The sequence below is a fragment of the Rattus norvegicus genome, chromosome 7 (assembly GCF_021556685.1).
Source record: "Rattus norvegicus strain SHRSP/BbbUtx chromosome 7, alternate assembly SHRSP_T2T, whole genome shotgun sequence".
NCBI classification, from domain to species: Eukaryota; Metazoa; Chordata; class Mammalia; order Rodentia; family Muridae; genus Rattus; species Rattus norvegicus.
This window is the reverse complement of record NC_141540.1, coordinates 112,926,837-112,948,026: the sequence shown is the minus strand read 5'-3', so window position 1 is coordinate 112,948,026 and position 21,190 is coordinate 112,926,837. Positions and strand designations below refer to the sequence as shown.

General features: G+C 38.7%; 1 protein-coding gene across 2 annotated transcripts in view; it reads left to right on the top strand.

Annotated features, from left to right (window-relative positions):
- Fam135b (family with sequence similarity 135, member B) overlaps positions 1 to 21,190 on the top strand; it is a 270,508-nt gene that overhangs the window by 223,749 nt on the left and 25,569 nt on the right. For both annotated transcript variants that reach the window (NM_001427631.1, XM_087557413.1), the window contains 4 exon segments: positions 4,718 to 4,872; positions 11,931 to 13,944; positions 16,140 to 16,306; positions 18,712 to 18,803. In NM_001427631.1, coding sequence (NP_001414560.1) covers positions 4,718 to 4,872; positions 11,931 to 13,944; positions 16,140 to 16,306; positions 18,712 to 18,803 — 2,428 coding nt within the window.

Below are 21,190 nucleotides of genomic sequence, written 5' to 3'. Positions count from 1 at the left end.
CTCCGCTCACTTCCTCTTTATGAATCATCATATTTAGTCTAGGAACCCACCTTATTAAGGGGGTCACATTCAGAGTGGATCTCCCCTCATCAGTTTTGCTTTGGAAAATTGCTCATAGACATGTCCACAGGTTTATGTCCTAGGTGATTCTAAATCCAGTCTAGTTGACAATGAAAATTAACCATCACATGCCCAGTGCACAATTTGGTTGGAATGCCACCAATGCAAAGTACTCATAACACAGGGTATGTAATGATATTGAAAGACCGAATACTTGAAAAAAATTATCTTAACTGTAGCTAGTCGTGATGGGTGACACCATTCCCTGGACAGGGCATCCTCTATTATAGTAGAGTGGAGAAAGCAAGCTAAGTACAGCACACACTCTGATCTTGTCTATGACTGAACAGTTGCTTTTGTCTGCTGCTGTGATTTCTCTGCAACAATGGATGATAACCTAGAAATGAAGTCCAAATAGATTATTTCTCCCTGAAACAGCTTTTGACAGGGATTTTTTAAATCACAGTAGCAAGAAAGGAAAGCAATTAATATATCAGTCTTGGTTTCCTTTACCATAAAATGGTCAAAAGTCAAAGATGAAAGGATAAAGTGGGAACATCCACACACATGGCAGAAACAGTGCAAGCCACAGTCCCTTTTGTGTAACTAGTTATATAAACAGGAGATGGTGATTGATGAGTGCCCATTAACTGTCAATTTGGACTGTAAATGCAGTAAATAGTAATGCTGCTTCGTAGGTTTTCCATTCTACCTGACAAATAGCAGGCATAATTTAACTCATTCAGGCAGTTAAAAGTGTCAAAGAAAATAGGCAAGATAACGGCACACGAAATGAAGAAGGGCTATGGTTAGTGTTCCTATAAATGATTAACCACTAGCTTCCAGAGTTGCCAAGCCAAATATTTATTGATTTCAGTTTTGTGAATTTCCTCTGAATGGTATTTTAAGTTAATTATGATTTTTCATGAAGTATGAAGCAAAAAAGAGACACATGCCATTTGTGTCTGCAAGCCCCAACATCAACTATCCTTTAGGCAAAATTGTGTGTGGATCATGGACTGATTTTAACAGAGTGATGAGAGGAAAAACAATAAATTGAGCATGTTGTATCTGACCTCAGTCTGGGGTTCTAGCAACTCAGACTGTGAAAAGTTGTTTACAGAGAAGAAAGAGCTTCCATTAGAGATCTGAGTTTTAAGAATGTGGTGAACCTAAGCAGGAATTGGAAGCTAAGAATAAGAGGTAGGAGAACTAGGCCATGTAGTATCTTATGAATCCCAAACTAATTCAGACTCATGATGATTTCAGTGCCTGCATTGTTAGCCTGAAAACAAAGTTGGGCATCAGTATTTCAAGTCTCACTTGCCTGTTTTCACTTCTTGAGTCTACTTATCTGATGCATGCATTCCCGAACCTCTCTCTTAGCTAGTTTCTTATATGTACAAAGAGGTTCCTTCTTTTAGTAAGTATGCATGTATTATCTGTGTTCCGGATACTGTTTCACTTGTGGGCTATTCAGCAGTGAAGTAAACACACAAAATCTCTTTGTACAAATGAATAGACATATTGACCAAATGGTGATGAAAAGCCTCTGTTCATTTAAGAGGAGTTGATACTAATGTGTCTGTCAAAGATGGTCTCCCTGGGCACTTCACAGAGGAGTAGCGGTCTGAATCAAGTTGAAGTTCTCAAGGAGATATGTCTTATGCAGTAAATAGATTGGACAACATTTTTAGCATTGTATTGACCACCAATATCAACACAAAGCCTCGAGTAGAGAACAAGTTACCAGGGAGATTTTTTTAAAATAGGAAATAAACTGTTGTCCAGCTCATCAAGAACACAGAAAGATTTCATTTCAGAATGAGAAAATTATAGCAAAGGTGACAATTGCTGCCAACAGAATGAGTCCTGGGCTCGCACATTGAACAGTCCCTATGTAAGGCTAGCAACCATGCCTAGACATGCGTTTACTCATGTGGACATTTTACCAAGTCAGACAAGTCGTTAAGGACCATCACCTGTTCACATGGGAGGCAGAAATGCACTCCAACATTAGGACTGAAGATGTCAGCATGCAAAGTCATGGATGAGCTCCTTTGAAAAGAGACATCATAGTCTGGCCTGGAAGAGATTTTGTGCCATAGACGAATTTTAGCCTCTTTAAGTAGGCTGTGAAATCAGTAGGTGTATTTGGGACAGATCTTTATGGGTGAGATTATCTGGGATAGCACAGAAAAAGATATAATTATGATGAGAGGGATGTATTTGCTTAGGCTTTTGTCAGTGTACATGGGTTTGAGAATGTGTGTTTGTCATGTAAATGACCGGCCAGCTATCAGGAGTAATTTGTGAAACAGGTTAACCTCAGAATTAGCCTGGCCTTGTGGAAAGGCTGGGTATGGTTGGCCCTCTTTGCCTTTTCAGTATCTCAGTGATGCCCTTCATAGGATAAAGAGGAATACATGGCTGTAAAGAAAGAAGATAGTGTGGAGATTCATAATACTCATCATCTGCTATAGTGGGGAAGTTGAGGTCGCCCCTCTCTTTTCACAGTTTCAATGCTAATAATTATAAAAATTAGTTTTAATCAAAATAATATTTTATCACTTTTTCTCTTTTCTTTCCTCCCCTTTCCCTTTGCTTCCTTTCAAGTTTTAGTCTCCCCCCAACCCCCACACATATTCATTCCAAAGACATAAATATCTAAGTACAATCCCAAGTCTGTTTAGTGCTACTTATGTCTATGATTTCAGGCCTAACTATGTTGTATAGGACAACCAATTAAAAAGCTTGTTTCTGGGGGAGACTAATTCTCCCTCCTTCAGCAGTCATTAGTTATATGTAGTGTGAGCAGCTCAGTTTAATAGTTAAAAAGCTATTCCTTCTGGGGTTGGAGAGATGGCTCAGTTAGGAAAATGGCTTCTATGTAAACAAGAAGACCTGAGTTCAGACACCTAGCCTCCACCTGAAAAAGCAAGGTATCCTAGCAAGCACTTGTAATGCCAGCATTGCAGAAGAACCAACAATAGGGTTTTTGGGGTTTATTGAGTGGCCAATTTCATTGAGTTGGTGAGCCTTATGTTCAGGCTGACAAGCCCCACTACCATCTGTATGGAAGCCAGAGAAGCTAGATCTTAGGACTAGAAGCCACACCTGTAGATCTTAGGACTAGAGGACCAGCTCATGTCTAAAAGACTGAAACCCTGAAGGTTAGAGGTGCTGCTGTGAGCCTCATGGTCTAAAAATTGTAGAGCCTGGAATTGTGATGTCAAATAACTAGAGAAAACAAAGGTATCCTGGTTCTAGAAAAAAAGATATGTTCGCCTTGCCCATCTATGTTCCTTTCAGCCTGTCAGGTGTTGCCTGGCCACAACAAAGATGGATCTGGCAGGCTTATCACCAGCTCACCTGGCAATGTCTTCTGGCTACACCCTTACATACTAGGAGACCAAAGATGCTATGCTGTGCAGGACTGACTGAAACAATTATATTTAAATATCCAGATATAATATCCAAATAATTAAATATTCAAAGAGGTGTAAAGTTGAACAAACCTCTGTAGAGCTTTGAAGTGGAAAAAATTTTCCACTTTTATGGGGAAACTGAAAAATAGAAAAACTAAGGTAAACACATTTAGTTTATAAAATTAATATGTATTATCATAATTAACATATGCATATTTCTATGAAACATGTATGTGTGTATATATAAGCTACAAATCACACAAGTGTATGTATTAATCTCATGGTACTTCTGTTATGATAATGACGTGATACTTAGAGAATTTGTTCAGAATACGGGCACGGTTATATAGCTACAGTTATTTTAGAGAGGCAGAGGGTCCACATGGCTGGGAAGTGAGATGAGAGTACCAAGAATTTATAAGCTCTGACATAAAGAGCCACAGGCAGGCAGACAGGCAGACATGCTTAACCTTCTCCCAAACTTACAGTCCTATAAATTCTGTTACCTTAGGAGAAAGTAACTGAGTCATTTTATACAAAACTACAAACTACAAATTAGTTTTTCTTTCATAAGATAATAAGAATTTTCTGTCTTCTTAGTAAGTTATTAAAGTTGCATGCTCCTCTCAACTTTTAGATGGTGAAGGGTAATGCTTCAGATTCTGAAATCACCTTCTTATTGGCAGAATGATGTTTCGGTTATGGCGAATAAATACTAGCTTTCAAATTTCCCTACAGAGAAACGACTATATCATCCTTCCTGAATTATATTAGCATACATACTAATAAATGTTGTCAGTAATGACATAATATTTTTTAAAAGCTACTTCAGGTGGCTATTAATTCAGTGATATCAAAATGTGACTCAGACTCTAAGTAGTTTAAAAAGTTAAGGATTCTGGAGTAATCAATGAGTTAATCTAACTCCCCCCCCCAAGCACTAATTGTATATCTGTAGCCATTTCTTAGTTAGTATTTAAGTCACATAGACTTATTGTCTTTCACTAACTGGCAAATGTAACCTAGTCCACAATTCACTGCACCAACTAGTATCCAGATCAGTTCCTCAGCAAAGCAGACTACCACACTGGGGGGTATCTTTGATGGGAGATGGCCATTGCCTGCGTCTGCTAAAAGCACTGGTAATGCTTTATTGGGGTTAGAATGGTAAGATTCTATTGAAAACTCCCAGTCCTGTTTGGTTGATTACCTTTCTGTGTGTTACACAGGATACAGACTCACAGCCAGCTGTCTATGGACATCCGGAACTCAGAGTACCTCACCAGCATGCCACCACTGCCTGCGGAGTGCCTGGACATTGATGGTGACTGGAACACCCTGCCTGTTATCTTTGAGGATAGATATGTGGACTGCCCTGTCTCAGGTTTGTCGTTCTCTGTTCTTTTGAAAGAATTAGCCTTTCCATGTAAGTACTCATGCATTAACAGACTGTGCCACTAGAGTTCTGGTGCTTACTTTTCACAAGAATAGGAGCAGGCTTTTTTTTTTTTTTTTTTTTTTTTTTTTTAATGGGAAGAGTTAGCATTAATGCCTCTCTGGCCTCTTCTGGGTCAACATGTTCGTGGTACTAGTGTTTTTTGCCTATAGGATAAAATACAGACACAGACATAAACAGACACTGTTTTCCCCAGGAGACTGTGTTTTTACCTATAGAGTAAGACACAGCACAGACACACACACACACACACACACACACACACACACACACACACACTCATACACACACTAGAACAATCAAAGGTGGTGATTTTTTTTTGTTACTTCAAGTGTATAGTTTTAACTACAGTCATTCTTTTTTTAGCATTAATGCTTCTACTGTGTTAGTGACTCTCGTGGTGGTAAGTATGGTTGGTCTCTTGAGATGGGGTTTTGCTGTATCATTTTAGCTGGCCATTCACTATATAATCCAAAAACCTGTTTAATGCCACAAGGCAGGTCAGGGACTTGAGAATATGGGCTGTGTAACTCATGAACAAATAAACTGCATCAGAGAGTAAAAGGACCAAGAACAAGGTTGTAGCTATTGTTTGTGTGCCAGTGTTCAGCATGGCTACAGTGTTTGTCAGTGAACCCACCGGTCAACTGCAGAATGACCAGACAGGAAGAAAGGAATGTCCCCTTTCTGTTTGCTCTTACAATTTGACTGTAGAAACCCAATAGCCATGACCAGAAAATGTCAAGCCCCATGTTGGTAGTTTAAATCAAATGATTTATTTCTTCAATCCTTTAGAAAATATATATATATATATATTATATGTATGTATGTATATCTTCAGAGAGGAAATCTGAGGCATAGATAGGAGTATGTATGAAAGACTACATGTCAGTAAGTAACCAAACCTAACCCCTTGAGTCCAGAGTTCAGGCTCTACTCTGTTATCTTCCTGAGGTAGTTTTAGCCAGGCTAGTTTGCTTGTTGCTTTATATCATGGATTAAAATGGCTACATTTCTGAGTCTCTGCAACTGGACACTTTGTAGTCTTGAATCTAGGTGACTTGTAGGGACAGAGCAGGTTGGTAAACATGAATTTGGTTTCCAGTTCTACTCTGACATCTAGTGTCAAGTAAGTGTATAACATGTGTAGTGTGTATTGAATTATACTAAATCTTACCAACTGTTAAATTTTAAGTGTGTGTGGGTGCATTTGGCTGTGTGTGTGTGTTTACATACTTAGGGTTTGATTAATGTATACCTCTTATTACATTTTCAGTAAACTTGAACAGTCTAAGATATTAAACACCAATTATAATAACCTCTGAGATTTTTACTTAATAGGCTGTAGCTCGTTTCCTGGTCTTTTAAATTGCAGATATTGATAAATATTCCACTGAGCATAAAATTCAGTCCTCAGGGTGTGTGATTTGATCATGGTCTTTTAATTATTTTTTTTTATAAATCAGCTTCACTTTTTCTTAGCCCATAACGTCAGCTGGAAAACATATTTTTTTCCACAGAGGTTTCCCTGTCTACTGCGTTCTACCCATGTGATTCGTCTGGGCCTCCAGTCTTACTTAACATGATGACATATGGCAGAGGGTATTTTTTCTGGGGAAATTTGCTCGTCCAGGTTTTTGTCAGCCATCAATTGCTCAAATTTCATTTCTGGTGCCGTGATAATATATCATGACAAAAGCAAATGGAGGGGAAAGGGATTGCTTCAGATTACAATTCTAGACTAAAGTACGTCATTGTGAAACAGTCAGAGCAGGAGCTTCAAGGAGCCAGGCCTGTCACACCAAAAGCCAAGAAGAGTGGAAATTGCATACCATATGCTACTCCTTCCCTGCGCACTTGCATCTCCAATTCTCCACTCAGAATACTTCAGAAACCCTGCCTACAAAATAATGGGTTGGGTTTCCCCACATAAATTAATTGAAACAGCCCTCCACAGACACACCCATAGACCAACTCAAGGGAGAAACTCTATCATTAAGATTCTCTTCCCAAGTGATTCTAGGCTATATCAAGTTGACAATTCTTGTTAATTGTCACACGTAAGTAATATTTTAATATATCTTCTCTATATATTGTTGGTCATATGCTGTGGGCTGTGTGTTGTATAAATTATTTTATTCTGACCTGGGGTTTCTACACCACCATAGTTCATTCAGTTCCAGGATAAAAGACACACACACACACACACACACACACACACACACACACACACACACACAACCTTTATATTTACAATGAACTTTCAACACTGCAAGAGCTGGACAGGTACTTAGCCTTCATGCTATTAGAATCTACTTTCCTATCGATAACCCCGAGTTATTACTTATTAAGTTTCATCTAGGGTGCTCTTAAGTTCCGTTGCCTAGCCCTCAGGACCACATTCTCTTGACTCCTAACTCATGGCAGTTTTTCTTTCCTCCTCGTGCACCTTCTTATCCTCTTGGTTCTCCTCTGACTATAAGCTGGAGAAAATTCAACCCACCTATTTCTTCTCTGTCCAGCTATTGGCTGTTGGCATCTTTATTTACCAATCAAAAATAACTTAGGGACAAGGGTGCAGACTCTCTCATCTCTGGGACAACTATGTCCTGGGGGCCTGCACTTGGTATTACAATAGATAACAAAAGACCAAAGCTCAACAGATGGGTGCCAGCTATGCAGTCTCAATTTTCTAGAACAGTAAACATTTACTCTTAAATATCCCACTGTCTCTCACACTGTCCCCAATAAAATCCTGACCTGATGTGTTATCACCTCCTCATAAGCATTACTGGCTTATCCCCTTAAAACTCACACCTTTTCTTGACTGACTTGTTCTTTTGCAAAGTATTTTTGATGGTTCTTTAATCCAAGATAAAATTTATTACAACAATGACCTAGTTCCTCTTTCTGCCACAGCATGGTGGCCTAAAGGTTATGTTGCCAACAGGTTATCATACACATTCTTAGTACACCCTGTCAGTGTAGCATCAAATGGGATATACACAATTTTGTTTTGATCTATGCTATTTGTGTGCACTTGCGGTTAGTGCGAACCCAGGAATATGTGCAGTATCAGAAATCGTAGTTGCTTTTCTGGGGGGGGGGGTCTTACTCTGTTGCATGACAACTGAATTGGTCATATGGTCTAGATTTAAATATTTTCCCCAAATTACTGTATAGTGTTGAACAAAATGCTCTCTTCTACAGGGCTATTAGGGATGGTGGGGCAGACAAGTTTGTAAAACATTGAAAGACTACCAGGCAAGAGTCAATGGGTATTTGCTAACACCAGCAGTCACCAGTGTCTGACTCTCTGTCTCTTTCAGTAGGATGCTTTGTTGTTCTCACTCTCTCACAGTTTTAATGGCAAACTCAAATTTTGATGTTGGTAACAGTCTTCATTGCTCTTCTTGCATCCTGTCTCATGGTTGAGAATGGGTCTTATAAATGTGTCTTCAAAGAATTGACATCTTGTTTCCTCTTACAATCAACACATACTCACCCATGAATCTGGAATATGATTCATTTTCCAGATTATCTCTTCCTGTTCATAGTTATGCCCCTCTGTTTAGTCTCACTTCATTCACTTAGGGGATTACCAAGGTCTGGCCAGATTGTATACCCCAGAATTCTAGTTTTTGCGTTCAATGTCCCTGTGTCTACCACAACTCATTGTCTACTATTCTGAAAAAGATCCATACACATACCCACAAATACTGCCTGTGCTATGCTTTCTTTACTTCTGTTTACTTTTGTAAGTTATTCTTTATAAGGTGATTTTTAGATTCTCAGCAATGGAAATATAAAGAGTAAGGCTCAGAGGTAGCCCGTGTACTCCTTGGTCCTGCATATGCATAATCCTCTTCCCTATACCACCAATATCCTCCACCCCAGGGGAACTTGTGTTATAGTCCATTGCTCTGTATTAGGTTAGTAATTATCATCTGAAGGTGATTTAGTACTAGCACTATTCTGAGTTCCTTTTGTCATATGCATTAACTATTATAGCATATTATGCCATGTAGATAGTTTCTACCACCTTAAATCCACTCTGTGTTTTGCTCATATTTCCTTTCCTTCCTTTCCTTGTCCCTGGAAGCCATTCATTCTAGCTGTGCTGTAACAGACATATGATTTGACAAAACAGTTGTTGTACCTTTGAGTGCTCAATATTTTAAAAAGTCCACCAAGGCAAAAGGTCCTTGGTGCTTATAATGACTGTCACCCTTGTTGACTCTTACAACAAATGGCCACTTTCCATCTTATAAACCCACTGTCTAGCATGGAGATAATTTTTACTCAATTCATGCTGGTATAGTCTTTATTGTACTAAACATCACTGCAAAATTATATTCAAGCCAATGCAAGCAATCGATGAAGATGATATTCTTTGTTTTACTAGATCTCTATTCTTGGTTTAGTTCCTTTCAGGAATACAGTTCATCAAATATGTACTTGACAAGATGTCAGCCTGTGGGACTTTGTGAAATAAAACACAAAGTAGCTCCTCCAGGGAGACAAGTGCTTACAAGTGGGCTATCACATGGTGGTAGGATGTATCACACTACATGTATGTGGGAGGGATGTTGGGGAATTCTCAGAACAGTATATGCTGTTCTTGCTGAAGACTGAGGACAGAGCGTCAGAGGAAAGCAAATACTTCCTAGTATCTCCAGGTTCATTGAATCCACTGAGGTAAAAGAAGAGCTCATTTCTCCCTCAATCTGATGACAAATTACACTGAAAATTATTAGATAATCATGTGTCAAAGCCTCATGTGGTTTGCAAATAGCATATGTATGGCTTAAATTCATAATATTTAAGATAAGTTTATTGATATAGCTTTTTAAAAACTACATGAAGCCTTTTAAATTTTAGTTTGATTTTTAAAAATATTAACCTATAAGGTGATGTGTTTATTTATTACATTTAATACCTATTATTTTATAAATTATTTGAAGGTTTCAATTTTTTCATCATATTTACTTTCCCCCAAATTCTCCCTAGTATTCTACCCATCTCCCCTTCTGCTTTATTAAAGACAACAATAATACAAGTGCATCAAGTCTTTTTGTGTTGTTCAGATGCTCTTGAATGGATGTGGGAGCCTATCTGGGAGGATGCTTGACCACCTTTGCCTCTACTGCCCTCCCATGCACCCCTGTTTCTCTATTGGTTTCCTTTGCCTTTCTGTTCACCTCTATGGTTGCTAGGTATATAAACTGGTACAGCCACTACAGGAATTAAATTGAAAATCTCTTATAAAACTGTAAACCAAAACTATAAGACCTATATGGTCATAATCAGGGACGTGCACTCAAAGAACTGGTAAATCCTACCACATAGATGTGTGTTTATTGACTCACTTTTCATAATAGTTAGGGAATGGAACCACTGTAGATGTTTGTCAACAGGAGGCTTATATTTGTTAAAGGAAACACGAACAAAGGAGTCTGTTATTTATATGGTATATATGGGAAATGTCACCTGACATATCTTAGATCTTGGGTTATGATGGGCACACATGGGTAATGTTTGTCACTGTCTAGTTGTGGCAGACAGGAGGAGAAAGAGAGGATTAAAAGCCAGAGAGAAAAGAATGGAGGAGAATGGCTTATAGAAATCAGTTAAGAAAAACCAAGATGAAAGGCTTTGGTTCCCTGCTATTTGCCTCTGAAGATGGCCGTGATCCTGGAAGCTTCAGTATGGTGTGACTACCATACAGACAATATACTTGATGATGGAGTTCATACATAATTGTGTTTATTCTGCACAAAGCAGTACTCTTTTCTCCCTGCATGACATCAACTCACATAATAATTTATGAATGAACAAAAGGCTTGCAGGTTCCTATGGATCTGCCCATCCTACAGTTTAGGGAGGTGGAAAGACATTACTGAACTCTTCAATTCACTAGAGTGTTCATGAGTAGTAATGTTGGAGTTCACAATCAGACCTTCCCAGCATCAAAGTCACTTTATATTTACTCTGTAACCATGGGGCTTATGATTGACCTTGTCACATTTGCAAATGAGAGATGCTAATTGTACTCTGATAAATAAACCATAAGTGGTATGACAAAATAAAATACCTGATTTTTCTTTGGGACTTTTTCTCCTCTTTTGTTTTATACACTGCAAGTGAGGCACTAACCTTTCTCCACCAAAATTTCATTTCAGGTTCTTCAGGCAAACTGGTGGTCTGCAATTCTGACCACTAGATACAAATTCTTGGTTTATGTTAAATTTCCCATGTCTAAGAATTTGTCTGGATGACTCATAGAACTCAAGAAAGAACTGTGCTCATAATTGAAGTTTTATTGTGTGAAATAAAGGGTGGCCATCTCCCCACAATGAGAACTGGAGGTAGATGAGTGGGATGTGGACAGGAGGGATAGACAGAGACACACAGAGGCAAAGACAGAGACAGCAAAGTAGATGATAGACAGAGATACAGATGAGAGACGGAGGAGGGGTGATCCATATGTTGAAGCTTAGCTAGAAGTTTCTGTATTCTCAGAATTTTTCCTTCTCTTGGAGTATCCATGTATGCTGTCAATCTGTCAATCTGAGGGGTTTACTGAGCTGTAGCCTCTTGACTATGAATTGATGTTCTCTTAAGTAGACAAGATTCAGTGAACCACTGGCCTAACACTGAGATGCAATCTCTTCACAGAGGTTTAGTGGGAATTTCTATTCCCTCGCCTAACTCTCTAACACATGTTCTGTTCTGTTCAGATCCTTATTTGTCTCATCAACATAAACTATTTGACATGAATCACATGGTTAACATAAAAGTTCTGTATATTCCCAAATAGAAAAGTTTTTTTTTCTGTAACATAAGAACTTTCATAAATCTGAAGGTCATCCCCCTTCAAAAAATACTAGTAAAGGATGGCTGAATTATTTTCATACATTAGACATTTGAATACTTTATAATAATTGATTTGTAAAGCATAATACAGTTTTCCTCTTTTGTTATAGGGCATAACTTGAGTGTTTATCCTAATTTTGAAGTCCCAGTGACAAGTCCTGCAATAATGAAGCTCAAAGGGAAAGAAAAGAGTGTTATAAATCAAAAGTCATCTTCAAGAAAGGAAGCACCCTTATCTACTACAGAAGCACCTGAGCTGGGCTCTGATGAAGATGTTATTCAGTGTCCAGAGATGGAGGAGAATGTTTCCACACAGAATCCAATGGATGTGTGTTCAGAATCTCAAGTGTACCTATCCATTGGTGAATTTCAAAACAGAGCAGGCATACCTGAAGATGAATGCTGGACTGGCCCAAGGCCCGATGCTGTAAAAGATTCACTAACAGATGTGGACATATGTAGGAGAAGTCCAGGCCCCGAAGAAGGGCATACCCCAGCATTGACCTACATTGATGTGGAATCTAGCAATAAGAACTACCCTAGAGCTGAGCCCGTGCTGGGACTTAATGTTCAGCATGAACCCAGGGGCTCTAGGGACAGCTATGGTATTGTTAAGACTATGCCAAGCAAAGTTTTAGCAGGAATAAGTCAGAATAATTCTATCTCTGTAAACCAAACAGCTGCTCTTGAGTTGAGGACTCTAGGGAGGGGAGTCGGCCAGGAGGGAAAGCCTGTACTGCTAAGTCTGAAGCTCACCCCTGCTGAGCCCTGTGACCCACTGAGCACTGGTCTGAGGGAAGCTTTGGACACCAAGCCTTCCCTGCCTGACCCTGGGGAAGAGCCGGAAGATCTTTCAGTACTCTCTGGCGTTATCAAGAGGTCAGCCTCCATAATATCTGACTCAGGCATCGAAAGTGAGCCAAGCTCCGTTGCCTGGTCGGAGGCTCGAAGCAGAGCCCTGGAGATACCCAGTGATCGCGATATTTTACATCAGGTGGTTCGAAGGCATGCCCACCACAGGAACTCTTTGGAGGGTGGTCACACAGAGAGTAACACTAGCCTGCCCAGTGCCATTCAAGCTTCTCTTTCCTCCATCAGCTCATTGCCTTTTGAAGATGAGGAGCGTGAGTTGGCACTTACCAAGCTAACCAAGTCTGTGTCTGCACCCCAGATCAGCAGCCCTGAGGATACTGCTGAAGATTCAGACACCATAAAGAATACAGCAGGATTTTCTGAAGACCTGGACCTTTCTAGCAAGGACAACAGTTCGTCCAGATACAGTTCTCCTTCTTATAGTGGGTCTAGGGTCCAGGATGTTAGGGCAGGACATTCTCTTGCAGATATAGCTGTGGCTTCTGACAGACCCCAGGGCCCTGGGTACATGGATATCCATAAAGGCAACGAGAATCACCCTGATCTTCAAGGACCCTGTTGTCTGGATGCCATGGCTGAGAACATACCACATGTTGAAACCAAAGGTCTTAATTTAAAAATACCATGTACTACAGTGCTTGAAAATCCTAAGACCAGGTCTTTTCATAGAACAGCAGTGGAAACTGCGAAAGGTAAAGCTAAAGAATTGAGCCTGAGTAAACATATGCTTTCCAACAACAGCATCTCAGAAGTCAGGGCTGCGTCTCACCACAGGGTGCCTGAAATCAGTTGTGCACCAGCTGTCGGAGCTGTCCACTTGCATTCCACAGGTGTACAAAATGGTTCATTAAGTGTCAATGATACCATGACGTTGAATCGAAGACATAATGCCTCTCCGGAGGCCAAACATGAAGCAGGCACTGTGTGCCCCACTGTGACTCACACTATTGCCTCCCCAGTGTCACGAAACCAAGAGCTGAAGGCAGGAACTTCCATCTCTGGGTCCCACTTGAACTCCACAGAGGCCTTTACTCTCGATAGCCTGAAGGCAGTGGAAGTTGTTAACTTGTCTGTGTCATGCACTGCCACATGTCTCCCTTTCTCATCTGTGCCCAAGGAGACCCCTGCTAGGGCTGGACTCTCTTCCAAACAAAGCCCAGCACCTATTACTCATCAACCTCTGGGCTCCTTTGGCGTTGTTTCTACCTACTCCAGCGAGTTGGAAGAAGACGTCAGTGAAAGGATGTTTAGGTAAGCTTACAGGTCATTTACGGGTGCTCAGTCATTTTAGTCTTCCCAAAGTTTTCTCAGCTTCATGCATACTATGTGGACATGGAGGTGTTTGTTATTTTCACTTAAACAGAACAATAATGCACATACCATACACTTCAGAATGTGTAAGTATATACAAAGAATTACAAGTAAGCCCATCTCCCAAAATAACAGCATAACAAAAACTTTCTATGTTGAAGTTTGTTCCCTAAATATATTTAATCTTTTAATAAAAATACAATTATTGTGACACTTCTTGATAATATTTTCCATTTTGAAATATTGGAAATATCTTTATATATAAGTCCATTTTTCACTCTGTATTTGAATGCTTCCATGGTGGTTCATTTTATGGGTGTAACATGTCTTAGTAACCAAATTTTTAATGTGTATATATGAAAATTTTATTTGGTTTTTGTTGTGATATACTATTTTATGTATAGCATTGAGACTCAGTTTTTTCATATTTTGAAATGGAGATTTTAGGACCTTTGAGGGAACAGGACTCCTCCACATTTGCCTGCTAAGTGGTCTAAGATCGTAGACTTCTCAAAGCTGCTACTCTTTTTGCAGCAGCAGAATTTATAGCTTTATCATTGGCTTGCAGTTTATTCATTTGCACCCTCAATTATCAGATAGATCTTTCATTGGACACATAACCGACGAATTTTTTTCAGAGTACCTCATAATCATTCTTCTCCTGCCAATAGCTAATAGTTACTGATTTTCACATAAAGAAACATCCAGGCAGATTAACATTAGATATTCTTTGTCATAATAATATTAAGTATCTGTCATACGTATTACACTGTTTACCAGTTCAAGAAGTCCAGATAGACATTGTTCAAAGCTGGGTCAGACTTGTCCCAGCTCTAACTATACTCAGAGTCTGCAGCAAATCTGGCAAATGGTAACAAAACAATGATTTAGGACAGTGTTGGACAAATGTGCATGCTTAGTGGAGCCAAAGGTTTTATCTGGAAGCAATGGCTATGCGTTAGAGAGAGGGAGCAATAGAAACACTTTAGAGGAGAGAATGTCATCACTGAGGGGAAACAGATGAGGACACTGATTATAACAGTAGAACATTATTAACTTGAAAATCCACAATTGTACATTATCTAAGATCCAAAAGTTTACATGTTTTTATTACTCTAGATCAAAATTAGGATCTTGCTCTTTTTGGGCAAGAGATCTACAATTAAACTGTAATAACATACTATTGAAATCTAAAATGATTTCAAAATAAGGTGTGACAAAACCTATGGACAATTTTGCATCATGAAATTGTCTCCTGTTCAGCCTTAATAAAATGATTACAATAAATTTCGTTACTTTTATGTAATGGGTTTAGGCCACATAGACAATGAAATTTAATTGTGTATATAGACATGGTCTCAGTCTCAAGTTATCTCACTATGTCTATGCATATGTACCTAAATCTTAAAACACTGAAACTTGAAATCATTTGATCATTGCCCTGCCTCATATTCATTTGTACATAAACCTCTTCTAGTCCCAAGCATTTTAGATAGCTAGCAGTTATCAGAAGTGTTAAAACTAAGATTCTAACCTTGATAATCTCAATGTTGTTAAGCCATCTTTTCATGTGAGCACACAAACAAAATCTTAGCTCGGTATAAAAGTCATCTCAGAATTCCAGAATATACATAGGCACCAAGAAACCAAGCCATGCCAAACCAGTTTATGGTACTGACTAGATAAAACAAAATGAAACAAAACAAAGGAAACCCCAAAGCCCAAAGCCTGCATTGCTCTTAGGAATGCTGGGAGATAGTGCTTGAATAGCAGGCAGAAGCTATGTTCTGTACGGTAGGCCTGTTTGACAAGAAAGAGACTTCTATCACGAGAAAATTGTAAAGGTATTCACATCCTGTAACTGCACAGGTTCTTATCTCTTTACCCAGTCCCCTGTTCAATTCAGGATTAAAATAAAAATCTGCAGAATCAAAACTCTGGAGGTATTTTTGTTTGTTTACATGGGGATATTTTCCTGCCCTTTTATTAAGAACAGCATCTTTAAGATTTAGTTTTTGATGTTAAGAAGACAATTTGTTTGTAAGTAATCATCCATCCTACATACCAGTCCAACTCATTCCCTGCTCAACATGGAATAAACAGAATGGCTTGTGATTAATTGGTATGTTCTCCAGTTTTTATCAGGCCAAGGAAAAGTTTAAAAAAGAACTGAAGATTGAAGGATTTCTGTACAGTGATTTATCTGTACTAGCTTCTGATATACCATATTTCCCACCAGAGGAAGAGGAGGAGAACTTGGAAGATGGGATTCACCTGGTGGTCTGTGTCCACGGCCTAGATGGTAAGGTCTAAAGAAGTTTACTTCTCAGGTTACTCGTCTACATTCAGTTTAGTTTTCTGAAGTAATTTAGACAGGCATTGAGTCTAAAAGCAACTAAGTATGAAAAAATGATCATCTAGGGAAAGAACATGACACAAGAATATATATGCACAATGTCTGTATATTATGTATCAGAATTATTAGTTCATAAATTAAATCAGTGATGAGGATTTTATTGATAGAGTGAACTAAAAATTGTATATTTATTGGAATGAATGTGGAGTAAATGAATGAAGAGATGAATACATTGCAATGAATATTTCAGTGGAATGCAAGAATTGGTGGCGTTTGTGAGTCAATAGAGTGGTTCTAGAAGGAGAAATGGAGAGGAAGGAATAGAGAATGCATTTTGAGCCTCCTGGGGTTAGTGTTTGCAACTACTTGGCTATTGTTTTCATCTCTCACTTATGTGTCTTCTTTTGTTTACTAAGACATTACCATGATCTACCATTTGCAGAGATAAAAATGACCTTTTCAGTCATCTGCCCAATGTCACTGAAGAGTGATTCCCACCTATTATTTTGAAAACCCTAAATTTTTTTTGCAAGTCAGAAATCTCGGGATCCAGAAAAAGGCTCAATGGTTAAGAACAGTTGGTACTCTTCCAGAGGACCTGAGTTTGCTTCTCAGTGTCTGCGATGAGTAAATGAGTTGCAGACAACAGCCTGTAACTCCAGCATCAAAATAATCGAATGCCCTTTTCTGTTCTATGAGACTACTTGGATACCTGTGGAAATCACTCTCATAGACATACATATAAATAACAATAAAAAATAAATCCTGAAAGCAAGAATTCTGGTTAGGCCATAGGCCTTTGGTGTTTCTTTTTCTTTCTTTCTTTCCTTTTTTTTTTACCTCTTGCATATTGAAACAGAGTTGTACAAGAGAGGTAGAGATGATTTACTTGTATTGTACTAAATGATAGAGCTGGGATGCCCATGACAGCATCGTCCAGGCCACAGGTCAATAGAAATAGCAAGGAATAACAAAGAGACCTTTTATAATTTTACTTCAGTAGTTTATGGTACTTGTGTATAACCTTTTCAGAATCTTGTAGGACTTATTGTTTAAATCTGTTCAATAGCATATTTATATCAAGAACTGAATATACTGAAATAAGTTATGAATATTTATATTGGCTCTCTGTTGTGCCAAAAGTCTAAAACTTATCTTCTTATAAATGTTCTCAGTCTAATACATTATTAAATAAAATTATTTTAGAAAAGTTTCAGGTTCGGCAACTTCTTTTATTCTTAGTGTCTTGAGAAGGATATATTCTTTCCAAATGCTTCATGTTAAATGTAAACATCACCAACTTTTTAAATGACCACTATCAAAATGTCTTTAGGGAAATTTAGGCCACAATGTGAGTGAATCCAATGAGCATATATTTATTGACAAAAAAGGAGTAGTGAAATTTAACTTCCTAAAATATGCATCTCTCCAAAAAAGGATGGCCTGGAGCCTATAGGTTTGATTATGTGCTTTAAGGATTATGTGTCCCGGGCTAGCATCTGGGAATATTCACATAAGGTTGGTCTCAAATCTTTAGCTCTTCCAAATTTTATGTGAGTCTTTTATACACCTTTGAATCATTTGGAAAATGTATAAGGAAGGATATAAAATTAGTTGTAATTTCACTTATGATATATAAATTCTCTGAAACCATAACCTATAGGGAAAGCATGGAAAAAACACACTACCAAAATATCAAATAGGTTGCAACTCCTTTTTAACTCTACCGGGATCCAGGAGAGAACTAAGCCACACATTAATACAGATACAATGGATCCCCATGGCCTATGTGAACCGTATGCCTAACTTATTGTGCTATGTCAAATTCACTTTTTGTGTGACTTTTTATGTCAACAACGTGTCCCATATGCTGTTTGTGCCTCTCATCCTAGAACCTTCCTTGGCCTTCAATGGTATGCGTGGACATTTGCAAACTTACAAAATCATTATCTCTTGGCCCATGGGTCATTCTACCTCTATTTAGCCAACTGAAATGTAGTTGACTATTCATCTTTTCCTACTTACCTATAAGTGATAGCCAAACAATTTAAGAGGGGACTGGTACACTATGCCATTAGGTAGCTTCTTTTGAAAAACTAGTGAGAGAATAGTTTTCTGGCGAAGAAAGGTAGGTCACGGAATAATTCCACTTAAGAAGGACCATTTAAAAGAGTACAACTGTCTATGTACATGGATTGTGACAGTGAGAGAAGATGTGGAGTTACTCTAGTTATTTTTGTTATCTGCTTAAAACTAAAAGGAAAATCCAATTGTAACCTAAGAAAGGGAAAGAAATCCCTTGTGACTTATTTTGATTAATTTATATGACTGGCATTATCTATCATTTTCAGGAAACAGTGCTGACCTCCGGCTAGTGAAGACATTCATAGAACTGGGGCTCCCTGGGGGAAAACTGGACTTCTTAATGTCTGAAAAGAATCAGGTATGAGACAGAAATGTTGGGTTGAAAGAATATTGGATTTGAAGGATCTGCTTAAAGGTGCCAAGACACATGAGTGAAGGGGCCCCATGAAGAAGACTATCCAAGTGCTTGGGTGGTTTGAAGGGGGAAAATATACTTAATGTGTTACTTTGGAAGTTTGAGGAAGAAATATGAAATGGACAGAAATTGATATGTATCCACTGACTGGAAGCTTCTGGCTTCATTGAGTATTGCAAGTATGGCTGCTTAGAGTATCAACTATGTGGGCATCTGTGTAGTTACACTGGAAGTTTTGTCACATGCCACTAAGGAGCCAGATTATGATTGCTTTACAAACTGACATAGTAGACTGAGGCTGTGACTCTAAAGTAGTGTTAAGTATCAAAGAGAGATTAGTGAATCTATGAGCAAGAGATAGGGATGGGAAGAGAGTGAGACAAATGAGACATAAACATACTTCGGAAGAATGCATTTATTAATAATCATAATAGATGTCTCATGATTAACAAAAATTGTAGTTATACAGAGAACCATCAGAACCCAAGAAAGCATTTGTTGCCAAGTCTAATAAATAGCCTTAGTTCAATCCCTGAGGCCCAGCATACTAGAAAGGAAGGACCACCTCTCCCAACTTGTTCATTGACCTTCATGCACATATAAATTAATGTTCAAGAGCTGAAAAGACCTAGCTCATCCATCAACTGCTAATGTCTACTTTTGGCATGCTCATGTTTTAGGCCTGTGACAGGCAGTAAAATGGGGGGGGGGGAGTTAGGATAACCATCATTCAAGGGCCTTTTGTTTTCAGTATAACAGTTGTAGTTTCCCCACTCCACCTTCAAAGAAGTTCAACTGCTAACTACTACCACTAGCTCTTTACAGCATGGGTCATGAAGCCCAGGAACTCTGCAGAGAATCTTCCTCTGACCCAAAGAGCAGGATGTCATACAAAATTTTAGAACATTTATGTGGCCATGTCTTGAGGTAGATGGCCAGATCATTCAGAGAAATGGGAAGAATTGATGAGAAGTTTCCTTGAACTTGTGTTGGATTTATCTTAGTGAAGTTGACTTCTCAGGGAAGATGAAAGTCGTTAATAGCAGAAGTCCTGCCAGGAATCTAGCCTTTTTGGATGAATATCCCTCCATGTACTCTGTGTTGTATCCTAGGACATCTGGATTCCTCTAGGGTTTTGCAAGCTTGTTTGAACCAGGTGTCTGGGCAAGTCACTAAAGTGGAGGGACTCTTCTCAGTACTAATTAAATCCTCTTGTGCTATTTCACTGAAAGTCTTTCAAAGAACTCAAAATGCAATGGTCCTTTCAAAGCACCCTGACTGTGGAGCTCCTGGGATGCTTTTGTACCTTACTGTGGTTTTCAGAGAATTTTTCATCATAGTGAGTACAAGCTTCACTATCATACAATTGTCAAATAATGAATATGCTAGCCAGTAATTTCAAAGAGGCTCTTTGAGACTAGAAGGTCTTGATAATTGCAGCACCAGTCTTAGGTGTGCTAATGTTTCCAAGAGTCTTTAAAAGATGATGAGACATGTTGCATTCTCCACTTTTAAGGAGATACAGATTCAGGCTGTGGAAGCCACAGAGCCTCAGGAGAATCAAATCTGCAGATAGGATCCTATTTCATGAAGTCTAGCAGAAGCACTACTGTTTTGTGTCCCTCTCATACTGCAAGCCTCAAATGACCATAGACTTGAGCCATCTATCCCTTTGTAGCTCCTTCCTCAGGTAGACTTAATTCTTCACCACCAAAATGAGTTTTTGTCTGGAAGCTCAGGTATCCCAGGATGCTGTTGCTCCTGCTCTGTTTATGAGGGATAATTTTGCTTGTAGATATTGAACATAAATAAGCATCTATGTCATTCCCAATCACATGCCTAAAATATAGTTATGTAGACCAATCTGTTGTGTCTTCAAGGACTTAGACATGTGTGGAATTTCTCCCTCATCTATCATTTCACCATCCTCATAAGACATGAATGGCTTTCAAATCTTTCCCAAAGCTGACGTCTGGGCATTAACTTGTGTAATAACCTGAAAGCTGTGAAAAAGCAGGAGCTTTAAAATCTACCCATTTTTCTTTCTATTACTGTGATAAACCCATGACCAAAATGTGATTTGTGGAGGAAATGGTTTATTTCATTTAGATTTTCACATCACCGTCCATCACTGAGGGAAATGGGGTTGGAAACACAAAGCAGGAAATTAAAAGAAGGACCTGAATCAGAAGTCTTAGAAGAACAGTGCTTTGCATATATTGGATATTAACCATCTAAAGGATGTAGGATTGGTAAAGATCTTTTCCCAATCTGTTGCTTGCCGTTTTGTCCTAAAGATAGTGTTCTTTGCCCTACAGAAGGTTTGCAAT